At 35.1% G+C, this 27,106-nt stretch overlaps 1 protein-coding gene across 7 annotated transcripts in view; it reads left to right on the top strand.

The window, feature by feature from the left end:
* Positions 1–27,106, top strand: part of LOC121315974 (estrogen-related receptor gamma) — a 137,811-nt gene that overhangs the window by 41,138 nt on the left and 69,567 nt on the right. For 2 of the 7 annotated variants that reach the window (XM_041250623.1, XM_041250622.1), the window contains exon 1: positions 13,923–14,142. The exons of 1 other annotated variant lie outside the window; for it this stretch is intronic. In XM_041250623.1, the coding sequence (XP_041106557.1) occupies positions 14,087–14,142 (56 nt within the window). In that variant the 5' untranslated portion in view covers positions 13,923–14,086. 4 more of the 7 variants (XM_041250626.1, XM_041250627.1, XM_041250628.1 and 1 more) reach the window with 4 other exon arrangements.

Genomic DNA, 27,106 nt, shown 5'->3' with positions numbered 1-27,106 from the left:
ATTTTCTTTTCATGACTAGCTACAGTTGTGTTTCTTTTTTATTTACTCGTGCTGTATTCGTGTCGTTTGCTTACCTCCCAGTGTGCATAGCCCTTCAGTCTAGGTCAGTGGCTTAGCTGACCGTCATGTGCAAAAATCTTGATACGTCACCAGCCCCCCCACCCCCCCAAAAAATAAAATCTAGTGGTCTTGGTTAAGGTTTTTCATCAATCCTAAGGTTTTTCAGCAGGGGTCTCACTGGTTTGAACACATAGGGGTTGACATTTGAAGATCTGGCAGGGCTGTTGTCACATTACAGGTAAATGGGTTTGCAAATAACAGAAATATGTTACTGAGCTGCACAAGATGTTTAGCTTATTCCAGCATGAATGGGAGCGTTTCAGTAGCCAGTGTTATTGTATCGAACTCGCGGTATAGTAACAACAGCTTTAGTAGCAAGTGATTTTCAAATCACATTTGTTAATAAAATCAATCCGTTAATGTTTTGAAATTGAGTCGATGAGATTGTTAACAAACTAATTTCTTGTTAAAAAGCTCAATTGTTGCAGGTCACATACATCACTTCCTGTCTCAACGACTAGCTAAGGGGTGTTGTTGTATTGAATTTTGCCCCTTGCTTAATATTGCATTAATTTGAGATGTGTGCATGCGTTAGTGCTTCGTTGAAGTTTGTCCGTGGAATTACTTAATAATTTATTATTCGCCGTGGTTTACAGTGAACTTGGGGTATTATAAATTAAATGTTTATTTTAGACAGCAAACAGTATAAAAACATCAAAACACAAAATTGATTGTGAATGTCCATTTCCTCACATTATGTTTCTTTGAAATACACCAAATTTTATTTTAATATTTTACACTAAATCATCTGTTTAATGTTTATCAAATAAACAAAAACAAACACCTAGCTCCTATTTGTAGCACTAACTAAACATTCACCAGGAACCTACTCTAATAAAACCGGACAGCTAAGCTGTTTACCAGCTGACACAAAATCATTAGATTAAACACCAAAAAGACTTTCACATTACCTTTTACATAACGGTTGAAAACACCATCAACCGGGCCCTGCATGCTGCAGCAGCCCTGAGCAGACTGACTGCTTTCCTTGTATATACTGCACTTGGCTCTAATTTTTAATAATTGCCAGGTGCAGGTGATAACTAAACAATTAAACAAAACAATTACTTTGGCAGGGAGGCTTTAACTCTGTCTCTGCCATAAACAAACCATTTTTCGGTTTGCAGGCCCCCTGTCCTGCTACATCCTGTATATATATATATATATATATATATATATATATATATATATATATATATATATATATATATATATATATATATATATATATATATATACACACACACATACACACACAGTACTATGCAAAAGTTTTAGGCAGGTGTGAAAAAATGCTGTAAAGTAAGAATGCTTTCAAAAATAGACATGTTAATAGTTTATATTTATCAATTAACAAAATGCAAAGTGAGTGAACAGAAGAAAAATCTACATCAAATCCATATTTGATGTGACCACCCTTTGCCTTCAAAACAGCATCAATTTTTCTAGGTACACTTGCACAAAGTCAGGGATTTTGTAGGCATAAAGTCAGGTGTATGATTAAACAATTATACCAAACAGGTGCTAATGATCATCAATTCAATACGTAGGTTGAAACACAATCATTAACTGAAACAGAAACAGCTGTGTAGGAGGAATAAAACTGGGTGAGGAACAGCCAAACTCAGCTAACAAGGTGAGGTTGCTGAAGACAGTTTACTGTCAAAAGTCATACACCATGGCAAGACTGAGTACAGCAACAAGACACAAGGTAGTTATATTGCATCAGCAAGGTCTCTCCCAGGCAGAAATTTCAAGGCAGACAGGGGTTTCCAGATGTGCTGTCCAAGCTCTTTTGAAGAAGCACAAAGAGACGTGCAACGCTGAGGACCGTAGACGCAGTGGTAGGACAAGGAAACTTACTGCAGCAGATGAAAGACACATCATGCTTACTTCCCTTCGTAATCCGAAGATGTCCAGCAATGCCATCAGCTCAGAATTGTCAGATAACAGTGGGACCCTGGTACACCCATCTACTGTCCGGAAAAGTCTGGTCAGAAGTGGAAGACTTGCAGCCAAAAAGCCATACCTCCGACGTGGAAACAAGGCCAAGCGACTCAACTATGCATGAAAACACAGGAACTGGGGTGCAGAAAAATGGCAGCAGGTGCTCTGAACTGATGAGTCCAAATTTGAAATATTTGGTTGTAGCAGAAGGCAGTTTGTTCGCCAAAGTGCTGGACAGCGGTACACGAATGAGTGTCTGCAGGCAACAGTGAAGCATGGTGGAGGTTCCTTGCAAGTTTGGGGCTGCATTTCTGCAAATGGAGTTGGGGATGTGGTCAGAATTAATGGTCTCCTCAATGCTGAGAAGTACAGGCGGATACTTATCCATCATGCAATACCATCAAGGAGGCATCTGATTGGCCCCAAATGTATTCTGCAGCATGACAACGACCCCAAACATATAGCGAAAGTCATTAAGAACTATCTTCAACGTAAAGAAGAACAAGGAGTCCTGGAAGTAATGGTATGGCCCCCACAGAGGTCATTAAATTTCAATGTAATGTTTTTCAATTATGTATTTCTTTTTTGGAAAAGCCCAATTGCTTGAACACAACACTCTTATTTCGTAGGTCGATCTTTAATCAGTATAAAATATCAAAGTATTAAAATCTATATAGATTAAACAGATGATTACTTAACTATGTCTTATTACTAACATATTCGTATTACACGATTTATTTTACAATATTAAAATAACAATGTAACCTGGTCCGTTTCAAAGAAACGTAACGTGAAGAGATGAACATTCACAAGCTATTTTGTATTCTGATGCACATATCTCAAAGTAGTGCAAAATTCAGCACAGCAAGTGGAACTCGTTAATCAAAATGCATGTTAAAGAGATCAAGAAACATGAATCAGAGCATAATTTGGTGCTATCGAAAATATTTGTGTACAGGGAGACGACTCTCCCACCAGCAAGCAGGAGCCAATGGAAATAAAAAAAAGAATGGGAATATCTATTTTGTGTGTAATTTGTGAACTTCATTTAAAATTGTGCATTTTGTCATCCAGAATCTACATTTATTTAGAACACTTCACATATAAAATGCTGATTTACATTTGAAGTGTCATTTGTGTTTGTAGTTGTTAGTTATTATGCATCTATACCATGGAACACTTCATTATATATGTATTAAGCTTTTAAAATTGCAATATAACTTCCTAACCCAATGCACAATTTGTTGATAATTGTTCAGTAAATTCCTCTGGTCATGCTGAATGCATGTTCTCAGGTAATCTACTGTTTGCTTGCATGCGCCATAAATAAACTCAACCTGATTAGAAGTAGCCACCGAACACGTATTGTAAGAACATTTTATATGCATACAGACGTGTGAAGGTGAAAGTGTACTTTGTACATAAAGTGTGGGGGGAGTCTGACAACATTACAAATACATTTAAGCAAAATCCATGTCAATGATATGCTGCCTGCAAGGAAATTTTATTTTCATAACTACAAATAATAAATTACCCTGGAGTCACAACCGCGGTCTGTTACGAGGGACATTCTAAAACGCTTAAGTGAAAAACGCTTAACATCGCTTAATGTACTAAAGAATGCAGCTACAGAGTCCATATTTGGCACAATATTATCCCACAAAGAGTACCATATATGATATAAATTATGTACCTGTATATGAAGAGGAAATATATAAAACCCACGTTAAGCTTCGTTTTCACATTATAAAAACATGCTTAACGTGGCTTAATGTATCCAAATCTACTGCCGCAAACTCCAAACTTGACACGATGTTACTTGTCCAACAGAGGAAACGATCCATAACTGTTTCAAGGTGAGTTATATACTCTTTTCTTAATTAAAACCTACCTTTTCCAAGTGCAAACTAGCTCCTGATAAATTATGACAATTTCCTTTCAAATTCCCACGCAACAAAATAAATCCTTGCAAAAAGCACTGCTCGTTAAGATATGAACATAGGCTGATTACAACTGGAGTTATCATTTACGACCTTTTGAAAATCCTGCCCGAAGTCCTGTATTATTTGACACGTGAAAGAACTGCTTCAGCACTGCCCCGCAACTCAGCCATCACACATGGGTAAAATACAGTAAATCAACAAACTGAGATTCAGCCATCACACATGGGTAAAATACAGTAAATCAACACACTGGGACTCAGCCATCACACATGGGTAAAATACAGTAAATCAACACACTGGGACTCAGCCATCACACATGGGTAAAATACAGTAAATCAACACACTGCGACTCAGCCACCACACAGGGGTAAAATACTGTAAATCATAATAGTGCGACTCCAGCTCATTTAACAAGGCACAAAACTATCGATGTTGCAAACCCCTTCTGTGGATGAAATTCACACTTGATAACAATGGTATTATGTATTCTAATTCTGCAACTTTTCCACATAATGCCTGTTGATGCAGAATGCAGTGTAAGAAAATCGGTACTTTCCTATTCTTTAATTGTTTCCAGATCTCTGCCAGCTAGTCCATTCTTTTGTCCAGTCATATATGGTGCACCTTCTGTTGTAATCCTGGTTAGTTTCTTCCAAGGTATTTCAGCACTTTCCATGGCTTCTTGAAGGTTAAAAAGAAAGTAATTTCCTGTGGTTGTGTTGTTCAAGCTTAAACTCAAAGGCTCGTCAATAACATTACAGTTAATATGACCTGCCATTTTGGTAATACGCTCAGCAACCGTGTTACGAGACAGACTGATGTTAGAAAAATGTTCTCTTTTTTCAGGGCATACTAACTACATCAGCTGTTTTAATAACTCACCTTTTAACAGAGTCACCCTCTGAAAAATGTTTGGCAACACATGCAATCTCTTTATTAGCAATAAAACATTCATCCACAGCACTTTCATTTTTTCTTTCATTGACGCCATAGCTTATTTCATCTTTGTGACTTTGTTAGCACGAGCCTTTTCAGTAAACTCAGAATACGTTGCTTCGTGCAGCGTGTCATAGTGCCGTATGTTAATGTTTCTTTCATAGTTGCAACCAATGCACTGCAAATCTGACATATTACCTTGCCATCAAAATTATTCAGTGAAACAATAATCATCTGGCTAACGATTTTGGAATCTTCGATGTTCCGTCTCCACCTTTCGCTTTCGTGATATCTAAAACGACTTTTTAGCAACTTATTGTAAACAAAGTAAAATAATCAGTTTAAGCAAGCCTTCGCTTCGCTATACCAATCTAATTAACGTGTGCTGTTCTGTTACAAGTGTTTGTGAGCAAACCGATCCTGTGCGCCATTTGATTGGCTATTTTACTGCCTTTGTGAGCTGCGATTGGCTTAATGGGCATGCCACTCATGTCACGCAGACGGCACGTTTGGTACGTGTTATAGTAAAGATGTGGGATTTTTTTACAGAACAATTTCAAAACGAGATAGTACATCATTGTCATTTCAGAACATCAGAACATTTTGTTATTTGGACTGCGCTGCATTTGGTTAGTAGTCGTTGTGGTGGTTTTGCTCACTTTCCTGATTAAAAAAAAAAAAAAAAAAAAAGAAAAAGAAAAAAGAAAAAGCAGCCCTATACAATCGGTGAATAGCTGATGGTATTGCCTGTCTTAGTGTGAACATCGTTGAAGATAATGCCAGAAGGAGGCTGCACAAAATGTGTCCCGCTGTTGAATAATAGTACTGTGCAAAGCAAAGACTAAAGAAGACGTGTCAGATGGTAGGGATTTACAGCTGAATGAACGTATTTCCCAGTTGAATCTGAACAAGAGTATATAAGCATTTGTATAGGTAATGTAACTTTACTGTTTTAATTCTCCCACATTTGATTGATCCAGTGAGAATGTTGTATTTGTATGGTTGAACTTCAACTTAATTTAAGGCAGTAGTATTAGGTTAGGTCTGCCTCAGTTGTCAGCGTGATTTTTATTAGATCAGCACAATACTGTGACAGTAGGTGCAGAGGAAACGTTTTGTACGAAAGGCTTTTCAAATTAGAAACAGACAACTGAAAAATGTTGGGATTACCAAATAAATAAATAAACAAACAAAACGAACAAAAAAAAAAAAAAAAAAAAAAAACAACTGTTCACATGTTTCAGTGGGTGTGAATTTGTTTGTAGTCGTAGTTTCACAGTTTTGAATCAGATGGTCCCTACATTTCTCTTATTGTGTGTTGTATCATTTAGTACATGGCATGGCTTAGTTTACTGTGCTAAAATGCTGTTGTGTCAGCTTCTCAAAGAAGAATTATTTTAGCCTAGACTATACTTACTTGAGCTAAGGTATCAAACCCAGGAATGCAGGGGTATATTTTACCACATAATTGAAAGCAGGAATCTCCCGTTCATTTTTGTACCACCCTTCAACACCTCAAAAAAATTAATCTTGAGGTGAACTCCTTGCACTGCACTAAATCAAAGCAGGAAACTAATAAACACACGTGGAGAGACTTTCATTTCCCGTTATGTACTGTGAGGCTCAGTATCTCTTGGAGAAACCTGTTCAGTTGAACTAGAGCAGTATTTTCCATGCAGAAGTAGCGTATGGTAACAGCGGTCTTCATATCAAAGAAAGGTTAGCTGCCATTGGATCCAGCCCTCCCATAGGCAGAAATAGGCTGTTATCATACCAGAGTGGCAGGGGGGCTTTGAAATTGGCACTTCCCTTCATGTGACAGTTGTACCTGCTGATACACCATTAGATTACTTAGCCAGTAGCTCATTTCAAACTACTGTAACCTTGTGTTATTTCTTTATAATAGTGGTTTGTTCACATATGTTTTAAGGAGGTAGTACCATGTGGCAGTAGTAGTTTTTTTTTTTTTTTCTTGGTTTATTATACAGTATTTCTTAGATTCAATTTCCAGAAAACACAATCGGTATGTATTTGTGTGTGTGTGTGTGTGTGTGTGTGTGTGTGTGTTTAAAATATAATAATATACTGTAATACCACAACAACAAACATGAAAATCAGTTTGTTCAATTTGGGGTTTCATTATTATCTACTGGTTATACAAGAAGCTTTAAAAAAAATATTTTTTATTTTTTATTAAAGTAAATCTTGACTGATCTGTCTCATACCAGCTGTGCCTTTATGCATTGACTTGACAACATCAAAATGAGGAATGGCAGTTTGGAAATAGATGGCAACTAAGTTAGCAGATAATTTCTCAGAACAATATGATGTTTACAAATATAATGAGCTTATTTTGCTTTCAGTGAGATTCTCTGTGAGAAATGAGTCCTAAATATTTCATTTGGTCAAAAAACTAAACAAACCAAATCAAACAAACAAGCAAGCAATCAAACAAACAAACAAACAAACAAACACACATACAACTCTCTCAACCTTCTAAAAGAAATATGTTTAATTGGATAGGTAGTATTCCACAACATGTATTTAGGGTTAAGAGAAAACATGTTCATATAGACAGGCAGACGCTGAGCACGGCCCTTGAGTACAGTGGGGAGTCTGAGCATTGATCAGACAGTTTATGTACCAGCCTAATTTCCAGTTTACAGCCATTAGCACCCTCTATTGTTCATAGTGGAATTGCAGGTCATTTTAGTTTTGTGCTAAACCATCTTTAGTATAATGCAAGATTCAATACTGAACTTCAGAGCTTTATTAATTGCTTAAGATATATGCTTTAACATGTTTACATTTTTTTTTTTATTAAATTATCATTATTTATAGAATAGTGTGTTTACATTATTTTTCTATCAATTACATTTTACTATCAAACTGTCCAAAATGGTATGTACACAATTACACATACACATCTGTGTATCTGCATTTTAAAAATGTGTTTCATAAATACAGAGAAGTGGCTATTTTAAGAATTTTGAGCAATTGTGTGTTGAATTGATTTACACTTTTCAAATCCCAGAATCCATGAAGGTTTCAGGGCTGTAATTTAGTTGAACACTTGAAAGAAAGGAGGACAGCATCAGATATGTGTTTATCTGAATAACAATCTCGTTGGATTTCAAAAAAGAATCAGTTGTAAAAAACATTTAAATTGGAGAGAGAGGTGTATAAAACACCAACACACACCACAAAAACATATCACTTCATTCCCTACTTTTTTTGTTGTAATGTCTGACAACTCCCATCTAACAGATCACTTAAGACAAAATTACAGCATTAACTAGCTGACAACAAACAAGTCAGTTTTGATTTCGGCAGCAGAGAGATTAGAAGAGCATGCTCTCTGTGGTGTTGTTAGAAAGAGCACATTGTGTTCTTGTGTACTAATACACAGCACACTCCCCACTGTGCTTGTTGCCAAACAGTGGTTTCGTCTAATTACTCAATATTGAGTTAGAATTGAGAGAGTCTGATTCTAGCCAGATGAATGCAGAATATCTTAGCAGAGCCAGCTTTGGCTAGGTGTTGTTGGTTCAAACACACATGCCTAAATAGAGCTGCAGCATTAGAGCTGGTAGTTTTAGTCAGACTTGGTAGAGGGACATCTGCTCATCTATATCACCTATGCATGGCAGCACCAAGATCATAGCTTCACAGGAGAGATGGCTGGTGTTATGTATTGAAAGGGTAATGCATTGTAGTGCCGTAAATGGCTGGCAAAACTAAGAAGATCATATTAGCAATTCAAATTTCTATCTTTTTCTACTGCTACTTGACCAACCATGATTTCTATGTGACAGCTTGTTTACAGCACTGCTTTTTCCATCCAGCTGAAGAAGGACTTGTAGTCCAAAACAATATTATATATATGGAGATGGATGGAGAAAAAAATCAAGCTATATAGTTTAAAGCCAACTTGACTTCAGCCTGGGGTTATATACTCCACATGTAATGCTCTTTGCTTTACATTAAAACACATAATTTGACAACAGACCATTTAACATTAAAACTGTAGTAAAACTTTGTATTTATTCAATACATGCAGCTTTATTCTTCAATCAAGCATTTTTCTTCTTGTTATTTGAAAATAAACTACTCAAAACTGATGATATGTGACCTAAATGAACTTGCTCTGCACTATTGACTACGGTGATTGATGCAAAGCAAATCTAGCCTTAATAATTCCTGGGAGTTGTCAACTGTCTCAGACCAACAGGGTCATCTTCTTCTTTATTAACATTTCAAACATCGATAAATAAAATAACACGTGACTTGGATTTTTGCATGTGGGTAACTGTTTAAATACGCTACATGAAAACATAAAAGACTCGCAGGCATAATAAAGGTTGTAATTATATTTTTATTTTTGTAAATACAGGTTTGGCCCGCTATTAGCTACCATACAGACTTGTATACACAATAATCACTTTAAAATGTCAGTTTAAAAAAAAAAAAAAATTATGAAAAAGCAGATGCATTTAAGAAAAAAAGGGTTAAATATATTGACATTTTAGAGCAATAAGCTTTTCCTCACCATGCATACTAAATGTTGAGCTGTATTCATTAAGGTATTAGGCATTCATGCAGTATTTTAGCTGTAATACTTGGGAACAGCTAAATAAAAAGTACCTTTTTATATTCATTATTTAATGTAACTAACCTCAGTCCTTGTCAATCCTTTGGTTTTTCATAGGGGAGCCTTCTTAGCAAGAAGAAAAAGATCAAGATATAAATCATGCTCACGCAGTTTAGGTGTGCTATTAGTCAGTAGCATTGTAAAGCGCTGCCTCTGCTGCTCTGTCAGCTAGTGTATCTGTATGGAATCTGTATGGATATGGAAATGTGACATAAGGAGGGCTCTGTTTAGGAGCAAGCCACTTTAATTGAATCAATACATCCGGACAGTGGACAGCAGCTTGCTGTTCAGTCCAAATAAACCCTGCCTTTTCAAAAACGACCAAAAAGAAAGGCAAAATACTGCCTTATCAGAGGCTTTGTTAATAAGTGTTACTTGAGCTTGCATGTCTGGCTTTTCTAACTGGAGCTGTATTTAAGAATATTAAAAAGTGTTTTTTTTTTTGTTTTTTTTTTCCATTCAGTCATGTTGTGATGTTGTGTCTTACCGCTGTGAATGTTTCATTTAAATCGCTGCTTCTGGTGACTGCGGTATTGAATATGAGAGATTTTTTTTTTTTCTTTCAGGAGACTGTGAGGAAGTGCTGTACAATTTATTATACCTGTGTACAAAATAGAATTGGGAGAAAAAAAAATTCAAAAATACAATTTGCCGTAGCAAATTAAACACAAATCAGTTTGCTCTTATAGAAATCTGTATGCACATTCAAAACAAAGGTGTTTTAAACAAAGATTCAGGACATTGGGAAATAAGGACCACAGTTTACTTGTCATGTTTAGTTATGTGGTATAAAAAGCAACCTATTGCAATATGTCGCTTCCAGCTAGTTGAGGCATTGTTATGCTCCAGGCAATTCAGAGCTTATCATTGACTCCGAAAGTATATGGTCTTAAAAGGGTTAAATTAAGAATGAGAAATTTGGGATTGACACTGATAATTACTCTAGCATTTCATTATAAAAATACAGTCAAACCAAATAAAAATGGTAGTGCTAAAAAACAAACTAATTTATTTGTCAAGGAACAGTAGCTTCCCAAGTTATGTGCAAAACAGCTCTATTGAAGCAGCTTTTTATATATATTAATTTATTTTGTCTCTGTAATGAAATTACACAGTAAGGAAATTCACGTTTATAAGTTACTTTTAATGATTTGGAAGACAATGTTAGAAATTGTGTGTATGTGTTAGTTTTTAATGTAGGTATGAGGTGATGTTGATAATTAAAATGCTGTTAAACATTCAGTTGTTGGAGTTGTTAGTTAGTAACCGGGTACTTTTGCGAGTGAAGAGATTGTGATTTTACCATGGTATAGAACTCACTGACAGCACCAGTGATGTTGGCTATTTATTGTATCACCGCTTCTTGCCACTGTGTCCTCAAGCTCTGCGTTAAAGAAATATGTTAACCCTAATTAAATATATGGTGAGTTGCAATAGGCTGGTGCAATATTAAGAAAAGAAAAGTAGACCAGTATGTGGGATAAAAAGGGCAACCAAAGCTTTCATTTTTGGTTTCCAAATCATACTGAACCACTGCCAGTCATGATAATGCAGAATGGTGCAAGCACCAGTTGACAGTATAGATTTAGCCAGCTGTGACTGTCACTGTTCATATTGTTGCATCCGGTTTGGTTACAAAGAGTTATACTCTTTAATTAAAACACCACCTTCAAAGTTAAATACCTATATTTGCTTAAACAATTTGTATTATAACTAACAGTACAGTAACTAACACAATATATGATATTGTAGAGAATTAAGATTAGTAGTTTATAACTTATACACTTGGCTGACAAAAGCATATTAAAATTAGTTATACTTGTGAAATAATAATCTGCATATGCTATACATTTACATGATCTATTATATATATATATATATATATATATATATATATTATATATATATATATATATATATATATATATATATATATATATATATATATATATATATTATCTTGGTATAATTGGTTATAAAAACATACTGCATGTTTGTATTTTATTTATTTTCTGACATACAGTTATTTTGGGGAAATTCAGAATTGTAAATAAGAAGCAGTGCCTCTGATGAGAACTATGCAAAATCAGATTTATGACAATGGAAGATTGTGTACAGTATAACAAATGATTTTTACTGACAGCTGTGCCTAAGAAATATATAGAAATACATACCGGTGAAGTTGACACTAGCAAATATATCAGCTTATAAATAGCCACTCATAAACACTCAGTTACTTATCAACTTTGGTTTAAAAGTAGATTTGAGTATTCATTTCATATAGCCAACAAGCACAACATGGTTTATGATATCTTCCACTTAATGTATTGAAGAATCAAAGAATTAAGAGAGCACTAAAAGGTACTGTTGTTGAATTTGATATATGTGCATTATAATTACAGACTTGAATAGTGGTCTGATGTTTTTTAAACTGTAGAGGTACAAATAATACATATGCATTTGTTAGTGTTTTTAATCATTATGTTATATTATTAGTGTTATAGATAGTGTTTACATATAAAAACATAACAGCAAAGCACAATTCTATTACTTCAAAATTAATTGAACTAGACTTAAATTCATTGAAATGACAAAGTAAACAGGGACTAAGAGTCCTAAATTTGGAAAATTGAAGAGGAATATTTGGAAAGCACAAAGTGCATAAAAAACTGGCGTTGTGAGTTTTGTTTTGTTTTCAATGTCATTCTGTTTCCCTAAGAAAGATAATATTGTGGCATTTACAGATTAAAATGATGCGAGATTCATTTAAAGTGGAAAAGTAAAGCCTTAAACATTAATTCCTCTGACAAAGACATGTTTTCGTCTGATGTGAATCAGAACATGTTGAAAAGGGTAAATTGGTGTAAAGCTGATTTGTAAACTAAATGTAATTCATTTGCTATTCATGAAGCTGCAGCAGTTTAGTTAAATGTATCAACGTTTTTAAAATTCAAAACAAAATACCTGCTGAACGGATTCACACTAGGACACAATACTGTAGTTGGGTACAACAGTCAGCAGGCCGGTTAGCTTCTGCATTTTCAGATCAGTGGGGAATAGAAGTCCTCAGAGCAAGGAGGAAGATATTCCCCACTGATTCTGAAATTCAGCAGCGTCTGTTGGTAATCCAACACTAGCGGAATCTCTAACAGGGAAAAAAAATACAAAGCTATATTTTGATTGTAATTTAATGGTCTAATATTAGTGAAGCTGCCCAGCTCTTAGTTTTGTTCTGTCACTGGATAGTTTTTTGGATATTTAAACAGTTCTGTACAGTATGTCAAAAGGCTTACAACTGTGCAAATGTATTTTATTGTGAATAAGGCTGTATCTTTAGGTTCTTTTTCAACTGTGAGAATTTTTATCAGCCCTCCCATGCAAAAGCAAAATATACAATGATAAATTATTTTGTTTTATTCACATTCCTGCCGTGCTAACACACCCCAGTCTACAGTTAATATGTATTCTTCTAATATACTTCATTCAATTTGACTTTCTGCTGAATCTAAATTAGATATAACTCTCGCAATATGGTAAGGTGTAAATTTAGGTTTACTCAAAGCCAGCAAATTCTTTTAGGTAAGATTTTTATAAAAGACAGTGTATTCTTTAAAAATGGAATTAAAATGTTATAAATGATAAAAGCTTTGCCTCGCACTGTGTTTTAAACAGTATATCTATATTTGCATTAGGTTTAGGTGAAAGCAATGTTTAGAATGCTAATGGAGCCTGCATCTAGGCATTGATTGTATCCGTTATCTCGCTTCTGGAACTTAGATAACATGTATTTTATTTTTTTGCTTGTTTAAAAATAAATTTTGACCTGTCTTACCTGGCTAACGGAATCATAACTACACACAGGCATATTTATATAGGGAAGAGCACTGACATAAAGATCATTTATCTGCAAAGAAAGCAGATCACATAGGCTTTGAAAAGGGTTACTGTATCTTGATCATCCTCTAGTTCTACTTCATAGTGTTTTCAATTGAATGTGTGATATTTGTCAAAGTTTCAATGGGTAATTTAGCTGTTTGCTACCCGAAGGTGAAGATCATTAACTTAAGAAAGGGAATACTGCCCCTTTAAGGCCCCTTTATACTATCTCTATCTGCCTTTCATCTCTCTCTCTCTCTCTCTCTCTCTCTCTCTCTTTCTCTCTCTCTTTGTCTCTCTCCTCCCACTCCACCTGCACAGATCCCTTCCCTCTGTATAGCCAGTGTCCTGTCCACCTCCGATTGGCTAGGAAGCCACCAATCTAGCGTCTGGCTGGACCAGTGGGACTGCATATGTAAAGCCCTACTTCATATTAATAAGCTCCAATTGGGGCTTTAAGTCCTTGATTAGAAGAGTGCGAGAGCTTTTGGTCCCAACTGGCTGTGCCTATAGGCTTGTCACCAGGAGAACATTTGTGTTAATTGCACTGCTCTGTCAGGGAAAACTTTGATTTATAGAGGGGGTTTGCTCGAATTATGGTTGCAGAGCGCACATGGATTCGGTAGAACTTTGCCTGCCCGAGTGTTTTTCCCTGCACTACGAAGAAGAGTAGGTACCTTTTTCATTGTAAGAACATAGATAACAGAAATAAGTGTTTACTGTGCTGTACTGAAGTTTACCATACAAGGTATGTGTTTTTTTTTTGTTGTTTTTTTTTTGTATGTCTTGTGAGACTCTTGTCTTGTTTTGTTTCTGAATGTAATGTCCTGCTTCACTGTTGGTTGTCTTATTGCAGTTACCTGTGAGCCAAAGTCTTTCAGCTGTATTGCTGTAAGATTTCTTAATTGACAAACATAGAGGAACAATGTCTAAATCAGATATTTATGTTTTAATTTTTAGTTGAAAGTCCTGTTTTTTATTTGTTGCATTTATATACCTTTGTACACCTGCCTTCATTTTGATAACTTTCTGTAAAATGCTTCTGATTAATTTAGATATTTCAAAGTAAATCAGAGCTGTATGGTGAGGAAGGAAAGGTGAAGGATTAATATTATATTTTGACAGTACAGTATGTATTTGGAAGTGAGAGTGTTATAGTATGGCCCAGTGTCAACACCAGGATCCTATATTTCCAGTGTGGATCAAGATATGTTGAAGATACATACAGTGTTTAAAATAGCGGAAAATAACAACAAAACTACGGTGCAAAGACAACTGTGAGGTTTACCTTAGCAGTGAGTGCACTTCTGCCAAAGGTAGCTGCAGAGTATTTCTAGTAACTAATTGGAATTAAGAAGTAGCGTACCAGGATGTTTTATGCATAAGGTTAATGCATTTTGCAAAGAAAAATAAATAACTGATATGCTACTTTAGTGAATGATTTTCAGAATTGATTTCATTGTTATATTAAAAGGTACTTCATTAATTCATTGTCTTTTTTTTGTTTTTTTTTGCTTATGCTCTTGATTTAAGCTTTAGGTTTTGGTGTTATAGATTTGCTTCGCTGCTTCTTGTTGTTTTTTTTAAAAAAAAAGGTAACAGGCTAAACTATTGTATTTATTAATTTTGTATCATACCAAGTGACCAATGGAAAGATATACATGTTTAATATTGAGAAAGCAAGCAGGCACGAAATCTAAAACAATGACATTGTCTGAAGTATAACAATATGATATGTATTTAGTCACCTTTTCAAAAAAAGAATTTATTTTGTTTGTAGTTTTTGTGCCTTTAAGAAATATACAACTGCATTACCCTAATGAATATTTGGTGAAGTAGTGAAAAGACTAACTTTTCTTATACACAGCATATCTAGATAGTATTAGTTATACATGGGACAGCTTACAAGAGATTTTGTTTCTATGAAGGAAAATATGAAGGCTATTAATCTTTCCCCGTCTGTTTTAAAAATGTAGATTAATGTTTTCGTTCATTGTTTAGATAGAAAGTAAGAGTACAGAATTGTTTGTCATGGAAAATCTGGTTTTGGTAAGGAAGCACTGGCATCTTAACAGTTTAGTTTAAAGTCTTGTGACACATACAAAACAATTAATAGTGTAGGCTATTTTAAAGGTGTCATACATGCCTTTTTTTTATAGACTTTATAGAACCCTTACGGTTTAGATGTTTTGTGCCTGTGCTGCTTCTTTTAATCTTTGTAGCCGTCCTGCACTGCAGCTCAATCTCAGAAGTTTTTCTCTCTTTTATTAAGCTATTTTGTTGACTTTACCCTCTTAAGGCTAATTTGCATGCTTGGTCTACATAAGCTCCTTAATGCAGATGCATTTAAATTAAATTTGTGCACATGTTTTTTTGTGCACTGCAGAGGATTTAATACTGATTCACTGCCGATTCATTTAAAATGAATCCATTTTATAATATTTAAAAAAGTACATGCCTGTCCTTACAGTTTAATTCTAGTTGCTTGTTTAAAATAAGAAAAACGTGTATCAATGTTTGGCACTTTTGTTGGATTAGCATCTGTAATGAAAGTACATACTACGAGAATTAAAACATTGTAAACCTCACAACCCCTGTAGAAATTGATTCTGCAGCTAGTTTTCAAGTAAAGTGTAGTAATTTTTTTTTTAAGTGGTTTTGGATTAATTTCTTTCTTTTTTCATGCATACCTATAGGTCCACCATACTATGAAATGCATTACATAGACAATATAGTGCTACAATTTCAAGCACTTTTGGATTTAAGACCAGTAAAACACATTTTATTATAAATTAATTTTACTATTTAGAATTCTTGAAAACAATTATGGTAAAATTACTTTACAAAATGTTAAAATGCAAAAAAAAAGGTGATTAATGTAGAATGGTTGCTGTACAGTGTATTTAAATTGTTTATTGTGTATTGTTTCTATATTAAAATAAGCTTTTGACACTTGGGTCCTTGACAGTAATTTAAATTTATATATATATAAAATCTAATTCTGTCACAAACATGGCACTTTCTAAAATTTCTAAGAACACTGCCTCTCTAAACAATTATTTGGATGGCTTAATATCCCAATCTGTTATTTTAATATGTAGATACTATTCGCTTGCTCCAAATAAAAAGGGTAAATATGTAAAATGGAAGTTTATGCTCAACAGTTATTTAAAAATAATAATACTAATACAATCAGTTTAGGTTTCCTGGCAGGTGAGGTGTATTTTAGGGTATTAAATAGTGACACTATTAGCAATGTCTTTGTATAAACCCTGTTTTGATTAGTAGCAAAATCAGACCTGCAATAATTGCAATGCTGCAAAAAACGAAAGGGTTTGAGATTGCTAACAATTCCATCTGTTTGAGTATTTATTCTTATGTGCCATTTATATTAAGAACAGTGTAGACTAAGACACTTATTCATCAGTTAAAACTTGTGTTCCTGCACTACAGGGTACAGTAAACTGGAGACTATAACGGTTATATGTTCGTAAACATTGATTGGAATTAGAATATTTTTTTGCTTGCTTGTTGTCACCGCTTTAGACATTCACTTTGAAAGGCTGCATTAAGAAAAAAGTTTTAAACCAAAACAATTGGCTTTACTTTAAACACAAATACACCACAAGACACTCGGTTAGATAGGTTAAAGTAAGTTTAATGGGTTTTAATTTATTGGAAAATATGAGATTTGAGTTTCAGAACATGAGTAAAGGATGATAACATAATTTCATTCCTTTAATCTCAGTGTGGAGTCATTCACTTGATATGCCAGTTAAATTATATTGTCAGAATTAATGTGCCCTATCATCTTCTTCTAATTATCTATACTTTTCTATGTGTGTATGTGTATTTTCTTACAGATATTTAGGAAGATGTATTTCTCTGTTTTAAATGTCTGTCTGTCTGACTGCTTTGTACTTACCGGTGCTTGCCGCTCTTCCTTATTTATGGTACTTAACTCATCTCCAGAGGTAATTAAGCCAAGTTTAAAGGGAAACCCTTTGTGTGTCATTCTCTTGAAAGGCTGTGTTTTTTCTGCTTTTGTTTAAAAGGTGCAATAACCCCCCCCCCCCCCCCCCCCCCCCCCGCCCCAAACACCATCCTGTTCAGACGACCTGGTTGTCAATTTCTGTGATTTATACATCATCCATCATTGATGGCTTCACAGAGATGTATCTGATTTTGGGTTACTTTTTCCTTAGCATTAGACTCAAATATCACATGGGATGTTTGTAGCCCAAATTAGGGAGTACATGGTGTAATTATGCTGAAGCATATTAAAATAATGAGTTAAATTAGAATTCAAACAGAAACATACAAAATGTAGTTTGCAACATTTAAAGGGAAAATAGGAAAAATGTAGCTCAGATCTTCAAAATTTGTTCCCACGCCTAATAAAAACAAAATGTTGTCTCTCAATAGAGTAAAGATATTACCTGTTATTATCTTTTATCTTCTTGTCAGTTCATTTGTGGTACAAAATCATTTAGGGGAAAACATGAAGTGGATTTTATAAATCAATGTTGAATGAACTAAGCAGTTTTTAATATTACACAGGTTGCAAAAAAAGCATTTTTTACAGTATGATATTACTGTTAATTTATATTTTCAAAATATATTTGAAAGTATTTATTTGCTGTGCTGTTTAAACATATATTTGAGAAATACCTATTAAAAACAAATTGGAGAAAGCACTTTGATAGTTCAGTATGTAAATGTATGCACAAAGTGCAGATGTATTTCATGAAACAAATCCAAACCTCTTGTTTATTTGTTTTAGTAGTTTTTACTGGAAAAACAGGATTTTTTTTTTTTCCCCTTAAACCTCATGCACTTACAGATGTATTATATGAGAGGGTTAAGAATAGGATAAACCCAGATTAACACAGGTCTGTTTGTTTTAATTGATTTGGCTTTACAGAATTGCTTTTTTTTTAGGTAATATTTTAAATATCAGAGTCAGAGTGCAGTATTTACATGTGAACAGGCTGAATTATGTAGCCCATCCGTGTTCTATGGGAACCACTGAGTTTTATTAGATCCAGCAGTAGGTGTATCATTGTGACTCACTTTCACTTGGGGACACAAAGAAAGCAGGCAACAATAAAATGCTGATATCCTCTGAAGCGAGAGTGTGTGCCAGGGATATAAAAGTCTCCAGAGGAAATCTGTGATTACGCTGGGCCCAGTTTGTGCAGTTTTTATCTCTTTTACATCCACTGGCCTTGTATTAAATTGTCATTGTCATGAAGCACGGGGAGAAATGAATTGCAGCTCTCAACGCCGAGTGACAGTGAAATATTTAGCCTCTCTGTCCCCAATCATACTTCATGTGTGTGTTTGATAGTGTAGGGATGGCACAAGCACACTCTGCAGCTTGACATTCTTCCCACTTGCATTCTTCCCTGATTCTTGCTCTTATCTTGCTACGCTTGCCATGATTTAAATGTGTGATCATTTTGAGTCACCCCCCTACCCCGTACACTTTAAACTGGTACTTAAGCAAATCATGCACTTAATTGTGTATGCATGATAATGTGTACAGTATGTGTGGACTGCAATAACATACCATGTGGTACAAACAGACAGTCAATAAAGGCAAAATGTTGCTTATTGTGTTTTATTTCTACTGAAAAACAATAGAAAATGGGGTGAAAATAAATACAATATTTGTAATTAAAACTGCCAGCCCTATAGATTAAGTAGTACATTTTTTTTTCTTTTCTGTCTGTTCCAAAATAAGGGGCAAAACACAATTATTTAACTTGAAGCATAAAATGACCTTGCTGCAATCTGGTTGCAAGCTTTCTCTCTTAAATCAGCATATATACACAAACAGATTTTACATCTACAAATCTTTTTTTTCTTTTTAGTTTTTCAGCTTCAACCGCGCAACATATGTAATTCATCTCTGTATCACTTAATGGCTAACGAGAAGGCAAATTAACATGTGCTGTGCCAAGGGGGTAGAGAGGGGGTCACAGATGAGCCATTTCAGCTGTGCTTGACCACACACCCTTCCCTTCAATATCAGTCCACGCTGTTGTAAGTTGTGCTCGTTAAGGTAAACCCCTCTAAGGTCATACACCACTCCTTCCGCATCACATGGTAACAAAATAATTCCATCTTTTTCAGCATTCAAATGACAGAGATAATTTGTCCCAAAAGACTGGTGCGGCATCTGAAATGTGGATCAATTTGTTGCATCTCTGGGGTTTCTCTTGTGTGTGTGTGTGTGTGTGTGTGTGTGTATGTATATATATATATATATATATATATATAATTTACACGCAATTCACAATAGTGAAATGCATATGGATGTGGGATATAAATTAATTCGCTAAGCAATAGATTTTTAAATTGTTGTGTTTGACAGAAAGCTGTTGGAATTAAAAGGATGAAGTTTTAAAACATTTTTAAACAGATTTTTGCCTTTCATGTATGCTGAGATAGATGTTTTGTCCAATGTGTTGCAGATCATTTAAGCCAGCATATTAATACTGCTTTTTGTACTTTTTTTTTTTTTTTTTTTTTTTTTACATTTTATGCATATTTTTAAGTAAGCTTCAATATGTAGGGCTGCTTTGGAAATGCAAGGATGTTCTTTCTTGTTCTCTAAATGTCTTCAGCATGACACTGTAATGAGTGACTATCTTAGTGGTCTAGCCTCATTTAAAAGGGATATTTTCTTTCCTTCTAAACTATCAGTATGTTTTCATATGCTTTCCATGTGTTTACATAATGTGTCTGTTGCCACTTTCACTTAAAATTACAGCAATGATATGTAAACAAAACAAGGTGAAACTATATTAATGTGAAGGATGTTGCTTCTTTGACATTGCACAGATTCATTAGCAGGGAACAGAATTCCATGTGTCTTTGAATACCCATGGAGGAAACAAAACGACATTCAATTATTCATCTTATAAATTTTTATAAATGAACCAATTCTTTGTATTGGTAGTCCCAATGCCAAAAACTTTGCTGGAACAGTATAATGCTGTGAAATCTTGCAGGTTTTTTTTTTAAACTCAATCCCATTTGGGGAATAAAGCTTTGAATTCTTACAGAATTTGGTCATCCCTGCCCATCACTTCACTATAAGGCCCATCATATTAAATTATACAGTTCATCTGTGATCTGCGAAGCCATTGTTGTACAGTGGCATGAAATTACACCCGTCTCATCTATCAATTAAGTGCAGAAGGAGTTAAAGGAAAATTCTTGATAACGAAATAACAAACCATGGAAAAACCCTAGTAAGCAGCAATCAGCAATTCATTCTCTACACTTTGTATGCAAGATTTGCTCTCCCTGATTCCCCTTATTGCAAAATTTGCATAAAACAGAGCTGCTATAGACGCCACAAAAGAAAAGGTAAAAAAGAGAGAAAAGAGAAAAGAATCCCAATGCATACATTCTTTTTTTACTCAAACTACATCATACAGTTGTTTTTAACCCTTGGATAGTGGAAGGGAGCTGTAGCATTTTATAATACTGTGGTCTATTACAAAGTCAAGTTTCTGTGAAAATTTGTAAACTTGTACTTATATGCTTATACTCCCCCAGCTATAGAGCATATTTAGCAGGATTTCTGTGACTCTTTAGAGTTATCTGTACTGGTGGGAGTTATTTAGCTTTCTCAGACCTTTAAAAACTAAAGGGTTGGTAGCATGGCTTTCCACAGTGCTACTGTTTTGCATTGGTAAGAATGACACCTGTCCAATCAATCAAGGGTCTGTGACACAAATGGAACAGCAACGCTCAGCACTGTACGTACACACAGTCACAGGCACTCTAACACACACACACACACACGCACTCACTTGTCTTAATTAATCTCGTTCTTCTCCCTGCTAATCCTTGACAAGACTCATTCTGTACTTCAGCTCTGTCACAAGCCAGAAATGAGTTCAAGTAGTGGCCTATCATCAAAATCTCCCAGTACATACAATACCTTTTAAAGGATGTGCTGGAAGTTTTGTTTTCAGTTTGAGAGTTCATATTTTCCCAAATTCTTTACTTCATTGACCATCTTTGAGTCAGTTCAAATGGTCAGGTAGCGATTATATAGCTTACTTTATTTTTTTACTGCAATTTCATTTTTATTTATTATTTTTTTTGGTTACGCAACAATTTGGGTTATACTTTGTGTTACATTATTCTTTTTACTTTTGGCTATGGACGAATGTTACCTTAATTTTGGGTTCTTCGTAATTTATTGACAATACTCTTGTTTAATAAGCTATTTGTAATGATGTAAAAAGTATTAAGCTAGAGGTCTGCTGCTGGGGACCAAACCCAGCAGACAGAGATAAATGGTCTAAGCAATTGACCACATTCTGTGACCGGGCTTTGCTATGTCATTGCCCTCACTGCTTTGGAATGCCTGACCATGCAGAGGCCCCATTACGGCTTCCCATTTTCCCCTCTTCATTTATCCTCAGATCATTTTAAAAATATTTTTCTGTCCTTTTTTTGTGACATCTGGTACAAGAGTTCTTCCCAGTGTGACGCACCACCCTGCTGGACAGAGCAAAACAGCCCAAATCAACCTTCATTCTTTACCAGTGTCTCACTGTTATTGAAAGTTTTGGTACTAGTAAATGCAAATGGAACTGTGTATTTGCATAAATCTTGCTTCAAATCAAGGCTATTTCCTCTTGCCTTGTGTTCCATCCTTCCCTTCCCTTGTCCACTTCAATGAGCCAAAAATCTTTGATCAGTATTCAAAACTGTTACTGGATGCAGGCTTAAGTATTAGTTTAGTTTAGTCTGGTTTTGGCTAGATCACAGATTCTTCTCATATGTGGCGGGCTCTGGCTCTGGCTCTGGCTGTAGCAGGGCAAAAGCCCTACAATGTTAAAATGAGTGGGCCTGTCCCTGCCAGCAATCACAGGTGCGGCCTTTCCTCAGTTAGGTAGTTTAGTGCTAATTGTGGAGTGGCCACATGTATACAAAGGAAGCAAAATCCTTTGATGGAGGGAGGATGTGATTTTTATATTGTTTTGTAACTTGGTAGTGAGGGTTAATGCATGGCCTACAAGTATATTGTTTGTTTGTTTAAACCTTTTATTTTGGCCCGCCTGCCAGTTTATTTTGTTCTTGTTTTTGTGTTTGTTTTGATTAATAAATTGTGCAACAACGCTTTAAAACTCCAGCTTTCTGTCTCTGGGTCTAATTCCTGCCAGTAACCAGCCTGGCTCGTAATACTACCCTGTTACAGTGGCATACAGAACACTTCTGTAGTGTGGTACTGTATAGTGATTCCTACATTATTACTGGATCAATAAAACTAAGTTGTTTATGTCCACTTTGAACACACATCAACAGCTGTTTTGTTTTAAAATGACAGCTGGAGTAGAGGTAGATGTATCCTTTTTGAATCATCATACTCCAAAATCGAATATAGAAGAGGATTAGAAATATATTAATTTATAAGCTAAGGTAATAACATTTAAACATTTAAAGTTAATTAAAGCACATTGTAAAAATGTATCTGTTTTAACTTTGAATTAAAAAATAAATAATCTGAGCTGTGTTTATTTTTTTGTATGATATGCAAAAAGAAAAATAATCATACTTTTGTATTCATTAACACTACATTCCATGATTGTGTGTAAATACACTTTGTTGTATATTTATCTGATAGACCTGGAATAATAAAGCAGTGTAAACTGTTTTGAGGTGCTCTGATAAGCATTTTAACTGGCACCATGCTTATCGACTGGCAAAGGAAATGCCAGCAAAAGTAAACATTTTATAGACTTTGTTTCAACAGTCGTGCGCCGGAGTACATTATCAGTAATCATTTGGTTGTTTAATGGCTGTGTTAGAGATAGGTAATTTGATAAGCCTTCAATAAAACAATAACTAGGTCTTAGTTAGTCTTTCAGTTACTGTACTAAATGTAACATTCCCAATTGTAGCTGACTGCCACCAGTCACCTTCGGTCTTTCTTTTCTGATTATCTTTTGCTGTTTGTAATTGAAATTTTCCTTTTGTGTGAAAACTTTTGTTAAAGAGTCTTTTGTGTTGTATTTTACCAATGCTTGTTAATTTTGTACTTTGGAGACCAAAGCAGTAAGCATTCAGATTCTAGGCCTATCACACATTCAGAGATAAACCAGGATAGTAAAACATAACTAAAAACTAAAACAATCACAGACACATTTTACAAAGTTATACAACTGAGTCTTAAACTGCCACAGGAGACTTTCAGGTGATAAAACATTGATAAGCTGTTTGGAAAGCCATGTACTATCCTTTAGAAATCTTTTTGATAAGTACAAGTTTCTTAACAAAAGCCATATTCTGTGCTAGCTAAAACAGAACCGTAATTGTTTAAAAAAAAAGGGGGGGGAGTCTAATAGTATGTTCAGTCAGTGTCCAGTTAAACTAGCTTTATTCTAAAGAAAGAAAATAAATTGTTAATTGGGTCAGAAACGTTTTTAATAATCACATATATACTTAGAAAAGGTATCCTGCTACAGCTCAGCTACTACATTAAAGATTACTTGCACACACACACACACACACACACATATATATATATATATATATATATATATATATATATATATATATATATATATATAGTTTTACAAGAACCAGCAGAGAAGTTTTGTCCAGCTCCAACCACAGCACATCAGCAGGTAACTAGTCAGCAGCAGGTGTCAACACACAGAACAGGACCAGCACTGTGACAATGTATATACTAAAAACACCCCAGCTGCTCCATAGGGGACACCAGGACTAAGTCTTACAGCATGTTTGTTTAATAAACAGCTATTCAGACTTTTTTTTTTTAACTCCACCTTTTATCTCCCTCAGGTTGAAAGACATAACAAACTGCATCAACAAAAAAATCCATTGGAACCTAAAACAAAACCAGCAGGTTAGCTGATATTTCTAAGCAAATGGCAGTCTGCATTTTGTATAACCTATTGCTTTAATGTGACAGTGAAGCCGTTTTTTCATGTTGTTTTTTTTTTTTGTCTGTCGGTCTGTATAGATATTCCATCTATCTGTGTTCTTATCCTGCTGTGTGGATAATGACATCGAGCATGTCGAGTGAGGCGAAGAGAAAGGCAGATTTAGGGAGTGTCCGCTCTTAATTGATAAGACTGAAGCACACTATAGTCGTTCATTTTAAGACTCGGAAATATGTCTACAATCCCGATGTTTAAGCGAACAGTAGGTACTGCTTTGTTACTTTAGAGAATAGATTTATTAATCTTCTAGCAGGATTTTTGTCAGCCTCTATAGATATATAGGTCAGGAAGACATAAATTGAACTTGTAGAAAAGAAGACAAACAATAGCTTTTTCACCAGTAACATTGCTCTGGCCTTTGTACATCATTACTTCAGATTTACTTTCTGGTTTAAGCACATGCAAGCTTTACTTCTGTTATAATTTTTATTTTTTTTTAGTTTTTTTTTTCAAAGTGGGGGGGTCAACAACCTGTGGTCAAATTATTTATTTATTTATTTATAAATTTGTTTTCTTATAGAAGTACTTTTGTCTTTCCGGTGATATCACTTCTCAGGGGGACAATTTTAGAACAAATAAAAACAAGATAAAAATCTCAACAGAAACGCATGACTGAATTTACCTATGCTGTACCTAGAGGGTATACAATATATAGAACCCTATATTTAGAGTGAATGATAATAAGGATTTGTTTTAAATGACATGGCTTATTCGTTGTTATGCTTCGTGCGGTATGTAACTATGCAGAGAGTGACTGGAGTTTAAAACATGTTTATTCCCCCCACAAAACCTTTTTATTCCTAGTGTGGTCGGCATTAGTAGATTTTTATTTTTTGGCATTCCAGATCAGGATTATGCAGGGCAGAGGGTCAGTCTGCTCAGTGTTGAGGTGAGTGACAGCCCTTCAGCCACAAGGGAATGAATGGTCCTTCACCAGCAATCAGATGGCTGTCTGCCAGTCAGTGGTGGCAGAAACAGGTTGTGATGGACCTTTCTATTGCAGACCAAAGCATACACATATATAAAGACTCATAAAACAAGCTTTTCATTTTTAAGGTCTCTGTTGTAAACTATTTTTTAATTACAGTTTGGTCATCCAGTTTTATCCTCCATCAGTTATTGTTGACACTATACAATACAGTATAGGAGCTGTAGCCTGATAAGATCAATTCTAGGATAATGACCTAATCACACATATAAGATGTACATGCTCTATCCTATGATTAGATCAGAAAGTCACTGTGTTTGCTGTTCTGTCTTTTAAAAAAAACAAAAACATATTGAAACTTTACCTTCACTCAGTACAGTGTTTAAGACTGTCATTGTCACTTCCAGAATTCCAGCGTGATACAAATTTACATTGGTAACTGTCAAACAGATAACCTTACATAATAGGCAATTTGGAAATTAAATCTAATATGCTTGTGTATTCATTTTATGGTTCCCTACTGTAACCCACATGCACTGTAATCATGATATCTGTATCTGTTAAAATTATAAAAATAATAATAAAATATAAACAAAATACACACAGGAATTCTGTAAAATATGTCGAGTATTTGCCAGAGTCCAAAATTCCTCAGCTCTGGAATAACGATATATCCACAAATGCTGAGCTATAAAACATTTATTATATACCCTATTTATTGGTGTATGCTTTAGAGGTTTTTTAAATGTTGTGCCGGTGATTAAATTGTCCAGTATATGTTAACGATGTGTGAAGGAATCACTGTATTTGCTGTATGGAAATTGAGCTGTTTGGCAAATTTTTAAAAAAAAAAGTTCCAGTGGCAGAAAGCAAATCTGACTAAAAGAGAGAAAATGCCCTATGTTTTTGAAGTGTTCCAGGCTCATATGTGTGTGGGTGTGGGGTACAGTTCTTATGCAGATATAGTGACTGATCTTGTGAAAGATTAGGGGTTTAGAAACAGATTCTTCCTGTTTATACCAGGTTGTGTTTTGCAAATAGCCTGTTGGCAGTGGTGATCTGTTTACTTTAACTAATTTCGACAGTATGCATTGGATTTAGTTTTTCTTTCTGCTGGTCGGATGCTAATGTACCTGGAAGGAAGAGCCAGCCGCAGCCAGCCAGCGTCGGATGGGGAGGCCTGCCATCTGTCCCACCTGCTGCATTTGTGTGTCCATCTGGTTTACTCCAGGTTCTCATTGTGGGGCTGCAGTGGAGGAGCACTGGGGAGTCGGGGAGGAAGGCCGGCAGGCAGTGTGAATTATTTCGGCTGCCAACCCCAATGAAGAGACACAGAGATACAGAAATGGAGAGGGAAGGGAGGGGGAGAGAAATAAGGGGAGGGAGCTCACTGCACAGATGCAAAGGAATGTGTTAAATGCTTGAAAGATCCCGATTAGCATATAGATTTAGATGTATGAAGATCATTGTGCCGATTACAAGCCAGTGAGTTTTATCTAGATTTAGTGCTGGCTGATTTGCGTATAAAATATAGCCAGATGTGGCTAGAACATTTCATGTTTTTACAGTTGAGGTTAAAGGGGAATCATTGTTTTGAGTAAAAGTATAATGATTGGCTCGGGGTATACTGGTTAACCCCTTCGTATTCTTGAATCATTTCCAACTAAAGAATCTGAGCCATGACACCAGTCAGAATGATACAGCATGT

This window comes from Polyodon spathula, chromosome 5, assembly GCF_017654505.1.
Source record: "Polyodon spathula isolate WHYD16114869_AA chromosome 5, ASM1765450v1, whole genome shotgun sequence".
Taxonomy (NCBI): Eukaryota; Metazoa; Chordata; class Actinopteri; order Acipenseriformes; family Polyodontidae; genus Polyodon; species Polyodon spathula.
This window is presented reverse-complemented; position numbering and strand designations above follow the sequence as displayed.